This window comes from Myiozetetes cayanensis, unplaced genomic scaffold (assembly GCF_022539395.1).
Source record: "Myiozetetes cayanensis isolate MyiCay16 unplaced genomic scaffold, myiCay2020 scf3, whole genome shotgun sequence".
Classification (NCBI taxonomy): domain Eukaryota; kingdom Metazoa; phylum Chordata; class Aves; order Passeriformes; family Tyrannidae; genus Myiozetetes; species Myiozetetes cayanensis.
In genome coordinates, this window is record NW_026087521.1 from 39,636,734 (window position 1) to 39,655,131 (window position 18,398).

The window sequence follows — 18,398 nt, forward strand, 5'->3', positions numbered from 1 at the left end:
AGACCTGGAGACTGCAAGTCCTTCTCTGTACTTGAGTCATGGTGGAGAGGTAGCTTCCTTGCTCACTTTTTATTTGGCCAGATACAGAATGTATCCGCTCGTATCCTGTCTAGAAAACTAATGAGATTGTCTCCTTTTAAATTTACCACATCACCTCCAATAAATCCAAAAATGCTCTGGGCTGTTACCTGACTTGAAGGCGAATAATTATTGTACTGACTCAAGCAGCAAGCCTGGCTTAATTAAAATACAGTGTATTTCCCAATAAGGTAGTGACCAATTTTATTCTGAGTGCAACCTAAACCAACTTTACAACAGAATGCAGATGAACTTTTCTTTACCTTGAAGCTTTCAATACTTTTAAACTGAATTCCCCTGCTAAATTATGGAGAGCTGTTTTCCTACACCCCCTTACCACTTAGCAGTTAGTGACTAACTCTGCCCACTGTAACTGTTGTTTTCCAAGCTAACTGCTGACAAATACCATCTGTTTCTTAAGCCCTGGCATTAGAGTAACACAGAGCTTGCAGGCAGTCTTCCACACCTTGTGTTCATTGCATTAGCTCATGCCTGCTGTAGAGTGTTTTCTATGCCAAGTAGCAGCAACCTCTGGCTTGTAGGCTATGCTAGGCTAAGGGCAGCAAAACTGTAGCACCTCCTCTATGTGGCAAAAAAATACCTCTACACTATCTATCACCTGGAGTTGGGTTTGGTTTTTATTTTAGTGTTCTTCAGAGAGTTTGGTCACTATGACTTTTATTGAGAAAAAACATACAAACTGCTTCCTGTAGCATCTGCATTTTCTGTATGCAGTGCTCCTCACCGGTGGGGAAAAATTACTGATTTTTTTTTTTCCCCCTAATTCTTGAGTTCTAATGAACAAAGAAAAAAGAAGTGTACAAATGTGAGACAGGCAAGAAGTAGTTAGGAGTAAATAGTCAGTACCTTTCAGGAGTACACTGACCACAGGGGGAATCAAAGCTCTGGGGAGAGATGCTGTGGGCACAAACCAAGGCAAGAGATCCCTCCCATTGTGGCCAGGGAGAGCTCTCCGAGAGGAATGCTGGGAGCCAAGAGGAGTTCCCAGGACTGGGGAAATTCCCATCTTGCCCACCATGCCCATTAGCACCAGCAATTAATTTCAGCAAATCATAGTCTCAGAGAGTGTCTAAAGGAACGTGGGAGTAAGAAGAGTTTAAACATCTTTATTCCCAGCACTACCCAAGTGTCCCATATAAGACTAGATGACTCGGTGGGTGAGATAAATAGCTTTTTTATTTCATATCTGTCATATCTTTTATTTTTATTTCATATCTGTCTCAGGTTTGTGATGACTGTAGGACTGAAAAATAATAAAAATTAAACCAGATTCAGAAGCACTAATAATAATATTATGAAGTTAACTCGTTTCTGTAGTTACGGCTGCTTGTTGATTTGCAAGGATTGGTACAGAAATGAACTGGAAAGCAAATTAAAATAAGAAATAATAAGAGTAGCTCAACCTTGGTTTTGTTTGTGGTAGTGTTATCATCTCTGAAAATACAGTTTTCCTGCACCAAGATGCAGGATACAGAAGAACCACAGAACCACAGAAGCTGTAGGTGAATAAATAGACATCTTAAGCCAAGGTACAAAAGTGATTTTTTTGTGCCTAGAATTCAAAATTAATTTACAGGCTGGAGAGCCAAGAGGTATTGGATTAGGAAGGCAGTAGATTTGAATTTTAGATACTAAAATACCAGTAAATCTAAAGACGACAAAGTATTCAACTCTTCTAAATGTAGAAAAAACCAACACCCCACAAACAAAAGTATCAACACAAACCTTTGCCCCCTCCAAGAACATTGAACATGACTCATGGTTTTGTGAATTTTGATGGGTGGTGGTACAAAATCTGCTCTATCCACTACTGACAGATGGTAGGTTTCTTGGTTTTAAAAATATGAAAACAGCTTGATCTCGTGTACCTTGGTTTAAAAATAAAGCTCTTTTTATAGCATGTCTCAATCCTGACAACCACACTGAACCATAAATATTCAATTCCATGTATAAGCACATTTTGAAAGCCTAAACCAGACTCTTATTTTAGAGGTAGGCTGATCCTCTGAGTTTGCGAAGTCCTCAGGAAAAGGAGTCACAGCTGAACATAATGGCTCCTTGTATTTAACTCCAAAGTATGAGTTGTTTGTGGGTTCAGCTTTGAATTTAAAAATCCATTTCCTTGTTTGGTAACTTTCTTAAATTTATTTAAAAAATGTGGGAATACTAAATTATCCATCTTTTTGTAATGGTAATCCTAGAATAAATCTGCAGGAATGAAATGCAATTGCATCTGTAAGTAACATGATTTCTTCTTAATGTTGCAGAGCACAGATAACTCAAATATATCTATAATAGCTCAAAACAAAAAGTGCTTTGACAATGATATTGTTTGCTCGAAGAATGTTTTCATCACTGTTGGAGACACTGAGATTTATTTTAGTGAACCTTCTGAGAAGCAGGTTAGTTAATTTCTTTCCTTTTTGGGTTGCCCTTTAAGATAAGCATTGCAAATTTACAGCTCTAAAGCAGCATGTTTTTGGAAAGCGTCTCTCAGTCTGAGTTAATATAGTACAAGTGCCTAGGCCCGAATAAAGGAGCAGGTCCCAGGACACATCTTTTTCTTCATTGCTTTTTTCAAGTTCTATCTGCCCTACAAAGAAGACTGCTCAAAAGTCTCAGGGAGTTGAAACATATTGGTGTTTATGGGTTTCTTTCCATTTGGTTTTGAAAGGGAAACCAAAGTACAAAATCAAAGCAAACTTGAATAGTTGAAAAGACAAAATATCAAAGTATTAAACAACATTTCTAGTAATATTATTGATTCAGCTGTATGCTAAAGATCAAGTATTCTTCAATATACACTTTGTACATAACTGACTGTATACCTTGGTAAAATTACTTTATTAGATCTTAATAAATATTCATTTCTGTCAGAAGACCTTAGGGGGACAGGAAAACAAATCTAAATATCGACTTTGGAAGGCTGGATATTATACTGTGATACACTTTCCAGAGCAGGACATTACAATTCTGTGGGATAAGAAGACTATGATGCATGTTAAAGTTGGACCTCAATGGAAGGTGAGCCAAAATAAAAACATGAGATTCTGTGTATCTTCTCTATATCACTAACGTGATCTCTTATTGAATAACCGATTGTCTTTGCTTCAAGACTAACTTTCCCAGTGATATAGCTTTTTATCATGGTGTTCAGCTGCTAGCATTTCCCAAGTAAGAAGAGATGGAAAACATGACTCCTGAAGAGAAACAGTGGTTCCTACATGCACATTTACTCTGTTGCTCCACACATTGCAACCTTGGAGATATGCAGTGATTCAGCTCTGACTCAAAGATACTTTGGGGGCTGGAAGGAATAGGTAGTTTTGAGTTACCCAGTTCTCTGCAGGTTTTCTTAATCCTGTATCTAGTGAGGTGGAAGGCAGCAGGTTTATAGCACAGATTGGATTAGATTGATGATGGAACTGCACCCTGAGATGTAATAGAGGCTTCTGAGATGAAGAGATGTAGTCACATCTTGGGTTTAATTTAAGAAGACAAGATACAGGAAACTATCTTGACAAAAACTGACATTGAAACCTAATGGGTATATTGAGATAGGGTTCAGCCATGATTCAGGGAAGAATACAAAGCTCATTCTCTTGCTAGTTGCTCTTCTCTTTTCCATTCCTACAGCATCATCTACCTTGGTGTCTCTACCTTGGTGTCTCTGTAACTCAGTCTTTGGGTTGTGGCAGAGTAACCTTATCTGTGCATCTCAGAATTACATTTCTGCTTTGTTTCAAACATGAACACGTGTATCAAGATGAGGGTCTTTCAGCAAAAGAAAAGAAAGCACACCATGCTAGAATACAGTATCAGATTTTTTGAAGTGTAAGTCAAAGCTATAATGACCATCTAATGTGGTATTAAAGCAAAATTATTATAGGCTTTTGTTAAAGTAGCCACAAAATACTTCACCTACGAGCTTGTTTATCATCAATAAATACACAGAGTGAAAAGAAAAAAAATCTTCTGTTTTTGAGTAAGTTAGCAGGGAGCTGAGTTCTACGGGTTGCATGCAGGAACACAAATATTTCTAGCTCTTTCTGTTTCCAGTGACTGTTTCTTCCAGAAGCTGCAGTTCAGTCAGATAATGTTTGCAGCAGACCTTAAGAAAAAGGAATTTATTGCATGAGCCACAGTGCTTTAAAAATCCAACTCTACTTTTTGCTGTTGTGCAGAAATTTCTATTTTCCTATATTTATATATGCATGCATGCATATATACTTCTTCCATCAGCAGCACTTGCCCAACACCAGAAAGCTGCAGCTGTCTCTTTTATAACTGTTATTACAAATATTCTTGCTATTGTGAGCTAAAATTAGAAGCAGCAAGTTTTAATGACAACAACTAGTCAGGCTTCACAATCATGAGGTAATTCACCTGAACTTTTGACTTTTGCACTGGCTGCACTAATAAGCAGTCAGAAAAAATATTACTATATTCCAGCCCATTTTCACAGGCAGACAGTAAGAACAGGTTCTGGAAAACAAGAAGAAATCCACTGATTTCTATTAATAAGATACTTGCAATATGGAACTGTAGGCATAACAGAGTGTCAGATATTTTCAAAGTATAAGTCAGAGTTGCATTCAGCTTTTTCAGTAAAAAACACTACATTCCAAGTGTGTAATTTGTACCGATTATTAACTGTCAGTTTATGTGAAGAAAAAAAAATCTTCATCTCTTCCAGGGTAAACTGGCAGGTTTGTGTGGAAATTTTGACAAATATACTTCAAATGATCTGACTACATCAAACAACATGGAAGTGAGAAATGCACAGGTGTTTGGAGACAGCTGGGTATTAGGACAGGTAAGTCTCATGTCCGGTAAAAAATTAGAGAAAAAAATGATAATTTTAATTTATAAATGAGCACAGTATAAGCAAGTGATGCACAGATATTTTCTTAAGTTATGGTCACTGCATAAGAGGACATTTTAATTTTTATGTATGTAGATGTGAAATGTGTTAATGTCTTATGTCATAGCAAACACATACTGAATTTAAATGAAACAAAAAAATGTCTTCAGGCAAGAATATGTTTTCCACTATGTAAGACAATTATTATAGTTGTCTGGATTTCAGTTTTCTGCAAAGTTAGATACATTGCTTCTGTTATTTTTTATTCACCCCAATTTTAGAAACAAACATACTTTCTCTGGTGTTAGAGGCATCAGGATACTGAAAGTAAATTGAATCTGAATGCTGGGAAAAAAGGTCTGGAAAAAAGTTTCTTTCTGAACACTGAAAAAAAATGATCTATTTAGTAGCAGTTTGTAAACAGAAAATAAACTGGCAAACCAGAGGTGGTGAATGGATGGAAGGAAAAGGCTCAGACACAACCCAGTATGGAAACTTGGTTTATGAGGGGAAGAAAGTGGTCTGTAGAGAGTGGATGGTGCAATTGGGTTTTATAACACAGGAGAATAGGTATTTTATTCATTTGTGCTGAGACGATGTAAAGTTTTATAACCTTGTGAACCTCCTGAAAAATCAGTATTTATAAAGCACTCCCTTTAGATGTCTGTCAGAAACAGTTTTTAATTTGTTGTGTCCTTGACACAGCAGGAAATTGAACAAATATCTCTTGCCTCATGAAAGAATGCTTTGGAATAATGATTTTGAGGCTTTTATGCCTCAGTATCTCCCTTTGAATGTATTTTATTCTACATAAAATGTTAAAATTGTGTGAGCAAGCAAGGCAAATGTGTAGTGTTGGTAGCTATATTGCTCATCCAGAAGGTCATAGATAAACATATGTGTATGAAGTGTGTGAATTTTTCTTTTCCATTTTATCAGTTCAGTGGCTGCTTTAGAAAAGTGTGTAGTGTTTGCATAGCACATTAACTTCTAAGATATTACGACCTTTGCTTACGCAGCTCAAACTTGCACCTGCTTTTTTGTGGCCATATATATATATATGATTACACAAGATTTAACAAACATATATATATATATATATTTGTTAAATCTTGTGTAATTTTCTGATCTCAGTGCCTGCCAGAGCACTCAGAATCTAAGTTCAACCTTGGCCTTGCTGGTAGCCTGTGCTCAAACACTTCATCTGGCCCTGCAGTAGGTCTCAGAGATTTTTGCAAAAAGGACCTTTGGCCTTTGTAGTGATGTATCCTGTACTATAAAGGAATATTCGATAGCTGGAGGCCTAGAATACAGCTCTGCTTGCATTAGCGCTGTGAAACATGGGATGCTTTCAGGGCTACTCCCTCCTGGGAGTGGCAGCACATCCCCCCACAGCGGTGTCTGAGCAATTGCTCAGAAGGGCTGTGTAGGTGGACGATTGCACTGCAGCTAAGGCTGCTTCAGGACACCCCAATGATGCCTATGGATTCATCATTACACCCTCCTGGGCTTCTCTGCTGCAGCAAGAGAGCATGATGAACTCATGTTCTCTGAGCTGAGTGTTGTTTTGTTACATTTCTCTGTTCATTTGTTTTTCTTTTTGAAGAGAGACTTTAAGTGAGGGAGTTGTATCTCAGCCATTTTTGAGTTATCATGATGATCTTTGACTCTATTTTTTTTTTTATGGCTTGCTGCCTTCCTACTGCTGCTTCTTTATTTGAACTTACAGGGCTAAAGCCATCCGTAGTGTGACTCCATTTAAAGTCAGTGCAAAACCACCCAGAATGGATTTGGACCGTGTATTTGTTTGTGATGTTACAGTTGGTTGCTCTGGTAATGATTATAATGTGTCACAAAGAAAACATTTTGTCTTTATGCACTGAGCAGACAGCAGGAACATTTTAGTACTTCAAAACAAAACACAAAGATTCTTTTTTTGTGCAAACGCTTTCAATTATAACAACAAATCAGGGAAAGAGGACGATGAAGAAGATAGTATTTAAACTTAGTTTTCTGATTATGTATGTATTGAATTATATGATACTATGGTGTACCTGAATCTATCATAAACACACCTAATCATAAAATATTTGTGGTGCTTTTGTTTATTTTCAAGTGCAAGAGCCCAAATGGAACACTAAGACCATGTGATGTACATCAGAGCAAGTTCCCTTATGCCAAAAAGGAATGCTCAGTTTTATACAGTGATGTTTTTGCACCTTGTCGCAATGTGGTAAGTTTATTAAATATCCAAGGTGTCCTGTCATGAAAATAATAAAATTATGGTAATTGATTTCTTCTTGCCTTTCACCTCCGTCTGAATGTCGGGGAGGATACAGAATAAAGCCCTGCAAGTATCTCTTTGTGGGTGGGCTATGTTTGTGCAGAGCTCCTCATTCCTTTCAAGACTGGAGCCTAAACATAATGGTGATAGCTGGAAGTTGTGAGTTATTAGACTGAATGATCAAAGTTGTGTTCTCTTTAGGTTTTATTCATAACCTTTATTTATATAGGTAGCTAAATTTTTAAGGTTTTTTTATATGTTGAAGGATTCTAAAATTAAGTACGTAAAATTAAACATGTGCAATGTACCTACAACTTATCTCAAGTGGTTTTATTTTGTTAATTGTCCTGTTCAATATAGAAATAAGTATGAGAAAGCAAGATTTCAGCTTCAGAGCTATTGATATTTTTAATTAGTGGACAGCTTATCATCTGCTTTTTATCAAAACTCTGAGGCTTGGTGTCCTTGTTTTCCCAACACCTGGTTGAGCCTGGAACTTGAGTTACAAGAATGTCCTTAGGTCAGTCTAGGCAAGATGGGGACAACAGCTTTTGTGGTAATCTTTTATTCCATTTTAATCCATCCTTTATCAATGCAAGACATGCTTTATACTTTCCCTATTTCTGATTTTAGCTTCCCAAAGGTATTTAGGTACTTCTTTACACCTGGGCAAACACGAATCACTATGACATTTTGTCTCAGTCTCATATTTTCTTTATGACTATTAATACTAAATACTTAATATTAGATGTTGCAGCTGAACCTCCTGACTTTCAGGACTAAAGTTTGATATCAACATGGTTAGGAATTTGCCTGTGTAGGAGGTTGCAGTAGCTTAACCCAAGAGATTTATTAATGTTGACTTAAGTTACTATGTAAAGAATTTTTTGAGCATGTGCCTGAGAACATAGTGATGAGTGTATTTTAAAAGTGACGAGTAATAAATAAAAATGGAACTTTTGAGAGTTTTTAAGAAGCTGTATTATCATAACTCATAAAGATGTTTTCTCTTGAACATTCATTTTCTATGTATTATCTGTGTTGCGATTAAAATTTGAAAACATTGTGTCAATAATTTAGCATAATTATGTTAAGAAAATGTCAGGTGCACATGTAATTTTATTGATAGTCAAATATGTTCATACGTACATAATTGACTATCTTGTATCGGACAAGCTGTAAAGTAAACATCTTTCATGTGTTTTTAAATCCTATTTATTAGCATGTGAAAATACAGCTCTTTCAAATGTAATGTACAATGACCTCCTATCAAGGGCATCTGCAGCAGACTGCTAGCTGCATTGGTGAGGAACTGAGTGCCAAGGAAAAAGGCCAAGCAGAGACTGACGTTGGGGGCAGGGAAAGGACAGAAAACATAGATGTGGGTTTCAGACATGCTTGGAGCAGCACTATTACTGTTGCTCCTGCTATGCGGGTGTTGAATTAGGATCCTGCTGTGCATGGAGGCAAGCTCCTGCCTGTGGGACATGTGGCTTCAGAGTTCAACTCAGGCTGGAAACCCCAGTTTTCAGAGAGGCAAAAATCTTGCATTTCTGGCTGGCAGCAACTGATGGATTGCAGTTGCCCAGATAAGCACTGAATTCAGCAGGGTCTAAGGAGCCTCAACATTTGCAGAAGAAAAGGTCTTCCTCATAATTCCTGAGCTCAGTGGGAACTGATGTATGGCTCCCAGTTTGTCACAACAGCAGGATATTGCTGACCCATGGAGAGGTGCTGTCCTACAGGCACAAGAATAGGTTGAGGTCTTTGGAGCCAATCTGCTGTTTAGTGATTCCTGCAAAGCTACTACAGTTGTTTTCAGTGGAGCTAATGCTCATATGTGTTCCCCATGTCCTCAGTGGCATCCCTGTTTTCAAGATAAGAAAAAGAATGAAAGCAAAATGGCATCACTCTCCACTTAAGGCAGAAAGTCAATCTTGATCCTGTCCCTGACAGCTTCTAGCAGCTGCCAGCTGAGAAGCTGCCTCTGTGTTAGATAAGTGCTGCTTTGTTGCTGTGGTAGTATTTCTGTAATCTGACGTGTGCCATTTGAGTGCTTTACAGCTGAGCTAGACCAGAGACTAAACTGAAGAAAAGCATTGCTTTAAACATTCCATGTGTTGAGTAAGAACACTGTTTTGGAAACGTTGCTCAACATTACAAAAAGGATGATTTAAACTCAAGAAATAGTGTGTCATGTAAAACCATGAAAAAATAGTGTGACAGTGTTTTAGAATGAGGATATGGATTTCTGATCTAATGAAGTTTTGGGTGCAAATTATATTTAAATCTTGATAAGTGCAGAAGTATTTTTTCTGAAAAATGTCACCAGTGTGCTTAAGCTTTCTTTCCCTTGGCAAAACCTCCTCTACAAATGATTACTTTAATTACTTGGTAATCATAGCCGTAGCTGTGACTTTGCTGTTTTTCATGCAAAACTGACAGAACAACTATAGATGGCAGTATTTGCCTTATAAAAAAAAAGCAGAACTTCCAGCTTCAATATACTGCCCAAAATTGATGAACAGCAAGTGTGTGGACAGGCATGTTTGTTGGTAGTCACTGATTGAAATTTTCTTTTGACATGTAACTGTACTTTTTGTGTAGGGATATGCCCAAACTTTGGAAAATACCTTAGTTTTTTTTTTAATTCTTTCAATCAATCCAGAAGTGTAACTCCTGCTGAAAATGCTGCAACACAAATTTGAACAGCTCATGCATTTAAGTAACCTCTTTTTTTCTTCCTTTTTTTTTCCCCCTACAGATTGATGTGACTTCTTTTATCAAAAATTGTCACACAGATACATGCAACTGCAATCTTGGTGGGGACTGCGAGTGTTTGTGTACCAGTATTGCAGCTTATGCCCACAAGTGCTGCCAGCAGGGAGCAGCGATTCACTGGCGATCTCCTTTGCTCTGTGGTATGTATCTCGGCTGGGCATGCACCTTTGGCCTTTTTGCTGCACAGTTATACAAATACGACAGAAGTAGGTGGATAATAAACGTACTTCACAATTTTCAAGCTATCTGTGTGTTGGCTGTGCTAGCCTTATACACTCAAATCTGCTGTCTTACTGAAGAGGGGTGACTGTGCTCAGGGTGTGCTAGTGCAGAGACTGTTGGAAAGGCACCTGTGTGGCAGATCTGGGGTACATCCAGTGCTCCGTGTAGGGCTGTAAAGAGATCCAGTCCATTCTTCTTTTCATTGACACCAAGAAGGGTTCTTGGCTGTAGGATATTTCATGCTTCAGGTCTACTGTCCCGGCACATCTACTTAAATACAGCTATATGTCATTGAACAAAAGCCTAAGGAATAAAATCCCTGGCTGAAATATCTTGTGGAAGATGAAACTTCTGCTGTTGAAAATGAACTTTACACATTTCAGGATGCAAATATGCATGACTTCTCTTGCTACTTTGTAATAATAATGTACTTGTTTTCTTTTTCTTTTAGCTTATGACTGTGAATATTACAATCAAGGTATGTAGTATTTGATATTCCTGTTTTAAAAACTCAGTTTAATTAATTTATGGGCTTTCTCTTGGACTTGATGTGTGTAGTTTTAACATTGCTTCTATTTTTAATGAGTAAAGGTCAGTGGCCCAACTGTGTTGAATGATTTTAGTAATCCCTAATACCTCAATTAGAACCTCATAATGGTCAATGTGTGGGCGGATAAATCCACCATATAGCATATTGCTGAAGTCAGGGAAAAGCTCTAGAATAATGTTAGCTTGTGCTTGTACTGTACATTTCAGAACTGGGACCTACAATACTTTGAAATTGAAATGTTATGGGATTTATACTTGAGTCTTACAAGTACTGTACTGTAAAAAGAACAGTACTTTAGAATGAGAGTGGTATTGATTTAATAAAATGAACTCCCCTGTCATCCCCTCTAATATTTGGACACTGTGCACATGTTTTGTAGGGTGCAAGATGTTGAAAGAAAAGGGAAACTTGACTAAATGCAATGATATGAATATGCCTTTTAATATACCTTTTTTTTGTGACTTACATCCTACAATGAGTGTCATATAGAGATGATTCTTTTCTCCTCCTGTTTGGTCCAGTAGAGTAGCAGAACGTAGATCTTGCTAGGTATAACTGAATTTCCATAATTACTTTGTAGTAGGTAATTTTACCTTACTCAAAAATGTTTGAGGACATGGTTTAACAGTGAACATTGTGGTAGGGGTAGGTTGACAGTTGGACTTGATGATCATAAAGGTCTTTTCCAGAATCTTTAATGATTCTACAATTCTGTGAAGAAGTAGAAAGGAGTACTGGTTTTGGCTTGGACAGAGCTAACTTTCTTCGTATAGTTAAAATGATGATATATTTTGTATTTGTGATGAAAATGGTGTTTTAGTTACTGCTTACACAGCATGAAGGCTTTTCCTGCTTCTCATGCTGATCCACCAGTCTGCAGGCTGGGGGTACACAAGAAGTTGGAGGTGACACAGTTGGGACAGCTGACCCCAACTGATGAAAGAGGTGCTGCAGAACATATGATGTTGTGCTCAGCAGTAAAAGCTGGGAGGGAGGTTTTCTGGGTGTGGTGGGTTGACCTTGGCTGCACGCCAGGTGCCCACCCAGTTGCTCTATCACTCCCCTTCGGAGCTGGACAGGGGAGAGAGTAACGTGGAAAAACAACTCGTGAGTTGGGACAAGGCAGCTTATTTAATGGCCAGTCTTCGCGAGCGAAGATCCGGGGAAGGTCTTTCCACCTTCCAGCCTGCGCATTGGATTTTTTAGGTGAGACACAGTGTGCGCGGAACTGAGCCCACCCTTTAATCCTAAGGTTCATCTGCCGGGGCCAAGCGAGCTTGGACGGTGGCAGCGAGGTCCTTAGGACGTAGGTGGGTTGCCTTTAAGGGCTAACGAGCCCCACCTGCCTGGGAGTGGCCCTGACCGGGAATCGAACCCGGGTCTCCATGGTGATAGCGCGGCGCCTTTACCGCTAGACCACCAGGGGCTCCAGGCAGCTTATTTAAAGCGAAAGCAAAAGCGGAGCTTTTGCACACAAACGCAAAGCAAAGCGAATGATAGCAGGGTTCATTCTCTACTTCCCATGAGCAGCAATGGTCGGCCCCTCCCAAGAAGCAGGGCTTCGGCACATGTGATGGTTCCTCAGCAGGCAGCCATTGGAGACAATGAATTCCCCCCTTCCTGCTCCTGGCCTTAGATTTTATATCTGAGCTGACATCATATAGTATGGAATATCCCTTTGGTCAGTTTGGGCCTACATGAGTCCCCTCCCAGGATCTTGGCCTTGATTGAGGAAGGAATGTTACAGTGCTGGTTCTGGGCTCAGCAGTACCCAAAACACCGGTGTGTTATCAGCACCCTTCTAGCTACCAATGCAAAGCACAGCACTGTGAGGGCTCCTGTGGGGAAATGAACTCCAGCTCAGCCAGACACAATACATGGGGTCTTGGTTTGCTTGGGGCCCAGCTAGGCATTGATTGGCTGGTGGTGAGGAATTAGGTTTTTATGCATTACTTTTCTTGCAACTGTTTTCCTTTGTTTCTTTTTCTTTCCTTCATTAAAAGCAAAACCCAAACCAAATTAAACTGTCTTTATCTTCACCCATGAGTTTTTTTCAGTTCTTTCCCCCTGATTCTCTTTAGGGATGTGGAGTCAGTGAGCAGCTGTGTGGTGCTTAGCTACCTACCAGGCTTAAAGTTAAGGACAGCATTATGCATGTTTCCACTATCAAGTGAAAACAAAGTAGAAAATTAAGACTTAAGTTTTGTATGTTATGCAACGAGGATTTTTCTTATTCTATTTGATTTTTCTTCCCTTAGGTCTTGGTGAAGGACCCTATATTTTGGCAAGTTTTGGAGCAAATGACACAATTATAGGGGCTAATGTATCCAGTAGAAGGATATTTCCTCTGCCTAGAACTGGAGCATACGGAAATGTAATTTTCAGTTTCATGATAACTCCAGGTCTTTTCAAAGATAAAGATCTTTGTAAGTGTTCTCAGCAGTTTTGCTAATGGCAATATATATATATATCAAACTATATGAGTGATTTTTTGCAGCATCTTCTAAATATCTCAAAATAGTCTAGATATTTTTAGTTACTGGAATAAGTGAGGATGAAGAGGCCAACTTCAAAACGGAGGAGGAATTTAATTTTTAATTTTTTTTTTATAGTAGAAAATCTCACTGCCAGATTTAAATCTGACTTCTCAAAGATTGTTCTAGTAATATTAAAAAACCACAAGTGAATAAAATACCTTTATGAAAAAAATTTAGTTTGTATAACTGAAAAACTGGAAAATTTTGCACATGTATCTAACAATTATCAACACTGAAGGTCCATGCAGGATATTTTTGTCTCCAGTAAAATCAATTCTACTTTATCTTTTCTTCTTACTTGTTATTTTCACTGGACAGGAAAATGTGCAACTTAGAATGATCAGTCTGTTTTCTGCATTGTTAGTAAGCAGCATCTCCATAGAGTGTAGAAGATAGTTTCTTAGGTGAACAGCTATTCCTAAGCTTTATTTTTCACTTATCAAAGACTTACATAGACTATACAACCAAAAAAAAAAAAAGTTTAAATGTTTTTTCTTCTGTATATATTTTCCTTTCTTCACATATATGCCATTTGTGTCAGTTAAGTCAATACAGATTTTGTTATTGCTTTATCACATAATTTAATTTGTTAAAAAAAATCCCAGACCCTCAAATTAGAGAAGGTCTGTCTTCACAGGAAAGTGAAATAAGCTTAAAAAATCTGATTTTTTTTCAATGGGGAAATAAGGTTTTTAGATGTTATTTTGAAATGAAAAATATATAGAACAAAAGAATTAATTCAGTCTTGTCAATTCTCCAACTTACATATTTTTTTGTGAAAAGCAGGTGTTTAAAAGGAGCCACTTAAAAGCCAATATATAGAATTTAATCTCAATTGTAAGTTGTCTTCTATGAAAATCTTACTATAATTATTATATTTTATTCTTCTCTGGAAGCTCTCTCTCTTGTTTCCCTGGAATCTGCTGAAAGACCAAACTACTTTCTGTACGTACATGACAATGAAACCATTGGGTTGGAGCAGTGGCAGGCGAGTGCCTCCTTTCAGAGACGAGCCACCTTCTTCCACCACCATGGTCTCTGGAGTCCAGGGCTCAGTGCCTTTGAACTGCACAGTAAAAAAGGCTTTTTCATCATTCTCACCTCATCCAGTGTTAAAGTGGCAAAGTACAATGATTCAGAAGAATTTAAACATTTCAGTAGTTTTAGCATTGAAGGTAAATTTTACATGATCCCCAGGGATAAGTACTCTTTTTCTGCTTGCCTTCAGAGCATTTGTCTTTCATCAGCAATAGTAACAAATTTTGTTAACCTATTTTTAAGCACTTTCTTTCTTTGTCTTCCATTCCATCTCAAAATGCTATTATTTTGTAATTTTTCCAGATGCTGGTCACTTTATCTTTGAACTACATTTTCATTTGTTTACACTTTCAAAACAAAATTTACATGTCACAAAATGATGCATGTTAATATTTCATTATTGAGGTTAAGATATTTATTCTTTTAAATGAATTGGCTAATTGTATTGCTTCTGCAACCAACAGTATCTTCATTATCTTCAACTGATTTTTTAGGTTTTTAAACAGAATATGTTGTATAAGTGAATAGCTGTTTTTATTGTTGAAGCTTGAAGTGTCTTCTAGCTTGAATGAATTTAAAATACTTGAAATTGAACAAAATCTCACCTATTTGAAAGTTCTGAAGAATTTGTCTATTTGGTTTCCATGTTTTCATTTATCTGAAAATCCCAATGTATAGAAAAAGGCTGTAAATTTATGGTTGATTTATTATACAGTCAATAAATAATATCCTTCTTTTCTTTCTCAGAACTTAGTGCTTCTGTGCCTTATAGAAGGATCTGTGAATGGCGATATGAATCTTGTGCTAATCCTTGTTTTAAGACATGTAGCGATCCTGAAGGAATAGCATGTAAATTCCTTCCTCCGTAAGTAAAATTAAGCTCACATTGCTACTGTATTGTTTTTGTAATATGCTTCCTGAATATTACTGCACTTGCAATATCCATTCATTTTTACTCATTTTCAGTTTCACTCTTGTGAAAGTGTGACTTTATATGACTCTCACAAGTCATATAAAAATATTTGTAATAAGCCTCTTGTTTCCCACAGTATATATTCCTGTTTGTATGCAGTATTTCAACACAAGAAGGTTTGTATTTAGCCCAGAGGATTAGCTTCTGGTAGTGGTTAAGTAGAAAGCTATAAAAATTAAATGAAGGCTATTTCCTTCAATGGATTTATATTCACATCCTAAACCAGCATCCCATGATGATAAAATGACTACATCTTTCCAGTGTTTATATGACAGAGACCGAAAACTGGAGGCAAAGTAAGGGAGTAATGCGCCCTCTCCTGTAAGAGGAGGGAACTTGTAAAAAAGAAAAAATGCCTAAAAACTGAAGGCACAATGTGTTGGAAAAGAAAGGATATTTTGAATATCAGACTACCTCCCTAGGCATAGGCAGTTTATGCTTTGGAATATTGCAAATATCGCTAATTTTCTGTGTTTGTATTCTATTGTTTTCCTTATGGGCACATTGGTTGTTAATGCCATGATTTTCTTATTAAAAAGTCGCCCCCCCAAAAAAAAAGTATGGGATTATATGGACTTGTCTGCACTCTCTTATGCTGAAAGTACACAACAAAAGACTTTCTATAGAGTTGGTTTAAACATTTTTATGTTTCAAATGAACATTCATTATTCTTTGGAAAACCTTTCTGCTTAGGGATCTAAACTTCCACCTGGTTGTGGAAGCAGAATGGTCCAAAGCTATCGTGTTCATCCGCCTATGCAAAAGAATTGACTATTAGCAATTTAGAAACAGAACTGTGCTGTTCAATAACTTTTTGACCTTAAAATGCCTCAAAATTCTGTGTTTGCCATTACATTAGACAGTTCTCAGAGCTCTGATAGGAGAGACATTATTTTTTTTTTTCCAAAATAATTTAAAATTAATTTATGCTTTCCCTCGTGGCTTCAGAATTGACTATAAAATATTTTACAGGGTTGAAGGATGCATGCCATACTGTCCCAAAAACATGATCCTTGATGAAGTCACACATAGATGTGTTTATCCAGAAGACTGTAAGTATATTTTATTATACTGGTCTAAACTTATATTTTACTCTAGAGATCCCAGGAAAGGTTTAATCAAATGTCCATTTTTTAAAAACTAAGTGCTTTATCAGAACACCTTTCTGTTGAAGATTGTCTCTCTGAGACATAGACTCCATTCCCAGTCCGTTCTCAAAATACAGCTTCTACATTCAAACAAGCCATATTTAAAATTGCATTATTTAATTTCTCTGTGGGTTAAATATAACCTTTAGTCATGATGTTATACTCATGACAACTATATTTGAGTATATAATGCTTGTATATTATACACATATAAGAGAAGATCCCAAATGAAAGAAATACTGTTGTGGCAAAAAGTTCATTCTTTTCAGATGGCGGGACACCAGTAACAAATTGAAAACATCTATTTCATAAGTTCTGGTGTGTAAAGATACCACATTGCTTACTTATCTTGGAGAATACAGTATTCTTTTAATATTAAAATTAAATTTTAATACTCTGTCTTGTTTTATTTTACAAATTTTGAATTAAATATATTGTGCTTGATATTTGCTAGCACAAAGTTTATCTTTATTCCAAGTATTTTACTATTTTGGATTTACTGAATTTTCTATGGTATTTCCTTGTTGCTTCAAAATTGCTCTGCAAAATCAAGATTTTCACTAATAATAAAAAATTAATTACTTCATTTGCAAAGAAAATTTGAAAATTGAGTCAGCTGAGTCCTCAAAATCATCAGGCAACCTGCAACCATTGGCAAGCCCTGATTTGCTAATATTTAAATGGGACTTTAGTAGAGATAGATGTTACTCTTTTGCTTTACTAATAATTCATAAAAGACAGTGAAATGTGCACTTTTCCTTTTAGGCATACCTGTGACACCTACAGCATCAGAAATTGGAACGAAACCTTCATTGTTAATCTCTCATGCGGATGCTACCTTGGAGAGATTTCCTCAGAAATCTCCTTTATTTGTTACTTTGGGGAATGAACCAACTCATATTGATGTGACAGACAAAATAACCATGGAGGCAAACACAACTTTAAGGGGAATGAATATGTCAGCACAGTCCATTACAGACTTTTACTCACTAGAAGCATCTAATGCAGCCACCTATTCAACATTTTCATTACCAAGTACAGTGAACGCTTCTAATGTACTTCACGGCACAGCCAACCCTACTGTCCTTTCCAAACTCATCTCTTCAACATATTTTCCAACTCTTCTTCAAGCATCAGCAGTCACATCACATACTGTCAGTTCTAATACATCTTTAATTTTACCTATTACAACAACATCTTCGACAGCCCTGCTCAGTGCAAGTCCTATTCCAACACATTCTGCGTTATTAACACCCACCTCCCTAGCGGTAGTTCCATTTTCACTTGAAACACCAGCCACTCAGGAACAGTTTCCCCTACCTCAGCATTAACAACTTTGACCTTCAACCCATCTTTTGTCACTTCTGAGTTGACTGCAGGTATTGGGAAGAGTAAGAGTCCATCAGTAAGTAATTTTAAGGGAGCAGAAATATCCTCTGAAGTGTCTTTGTCTGCTTTGCTGGCTGGCAGAGCAACTTTCATGAGACCTGTATTTCTTCTAGGTCCATGGTTTACATTAAGCACATCTACTTCTCCTGTATCTGCTTTGTCTGTTAGAACGAGGTTGGCATTGATCGAACTGCAGTTTACCCAGCATGGTTTTCTGCACTGACTTCAACTGCTCCACAAATGCAGCAGACGTAAAGACGCACATTCCCTTGATTGGCAGTCAATGACAATTTTATTTACAACAGGCTTAGTTTTATATTCTTTTTCTCTCTCCACGTGTACATAGGTTATCTGTAATTGTTTATGGGGTCCTGTCCACGAGTCCAGGCTTATCCTTTGATAGGTGGACGTCATCCTTTCACGCACTGGCATATCTCACAACACCTGTTACTTACAGTTTTTCTTCCTCCTTTTCTGCTTACTCATTGTGGATGTTTATATTCCTTCACAACT

The 18,398-nt window shown here is 37.3% G+C and overlaps 1 protein-coding gene across 1 annotated transcript in view; it reads left to right on the forward strand.

Annotated features, from left to right (window-relative positions):
* The window catches only part of OTOGL (otogelin like), a 93,936-nt gene that overhangs the window by 44,970 nt on the left and 30,568 nt on the right, over positions 1 to 18,398 (forward strand). The window contains exons 26-36 of the mRNA XM_050324827.1: positions 2,367 to 2,501; positions 2,977 to 3,123; positions 4,796 to 4,915; positions 7,080 to 7,196; positions 10,012 to 10,168; positions 10,702 to 10,728; positions 13,059 to 13,226; positions 14,234 to 14,512; positions 15,123 to 15,240; positions 16,321 to 16,400; positions 17,262 to 17,820. Of these exons, the coding sequence (XP_050180784.1) occupies positions 2,367 to 2,501; positions 2,977 to 3,123; positions 4,796 to 4,915; positions 7,080 to 7,196; positions 10,012 to 10,168; positions 10,702 to 10,728; positions 13,059 to 13,226; positions 14,234 to 14,512; positions 15,123 to 15,240; positions 16,321 to 16,400; positions 17,262 to 17,820 (1,907 nt within the window). The remainder of the gene's footprint in view (positions 1 to 2,366; positions 2,502 to 2,976; positions 3,124 to 4,795; positions 4,916 to 7,079; positions 7,197 to 10,011; positions 10,169 to 10,701; positions 10,729 to 13,058; positions 13,227 to 14,233; positions 14,513 to 15,122; positions 15,241 to 16,320; positions 16,401 to 17,261; positions 17,821 to 18,398) is intronic.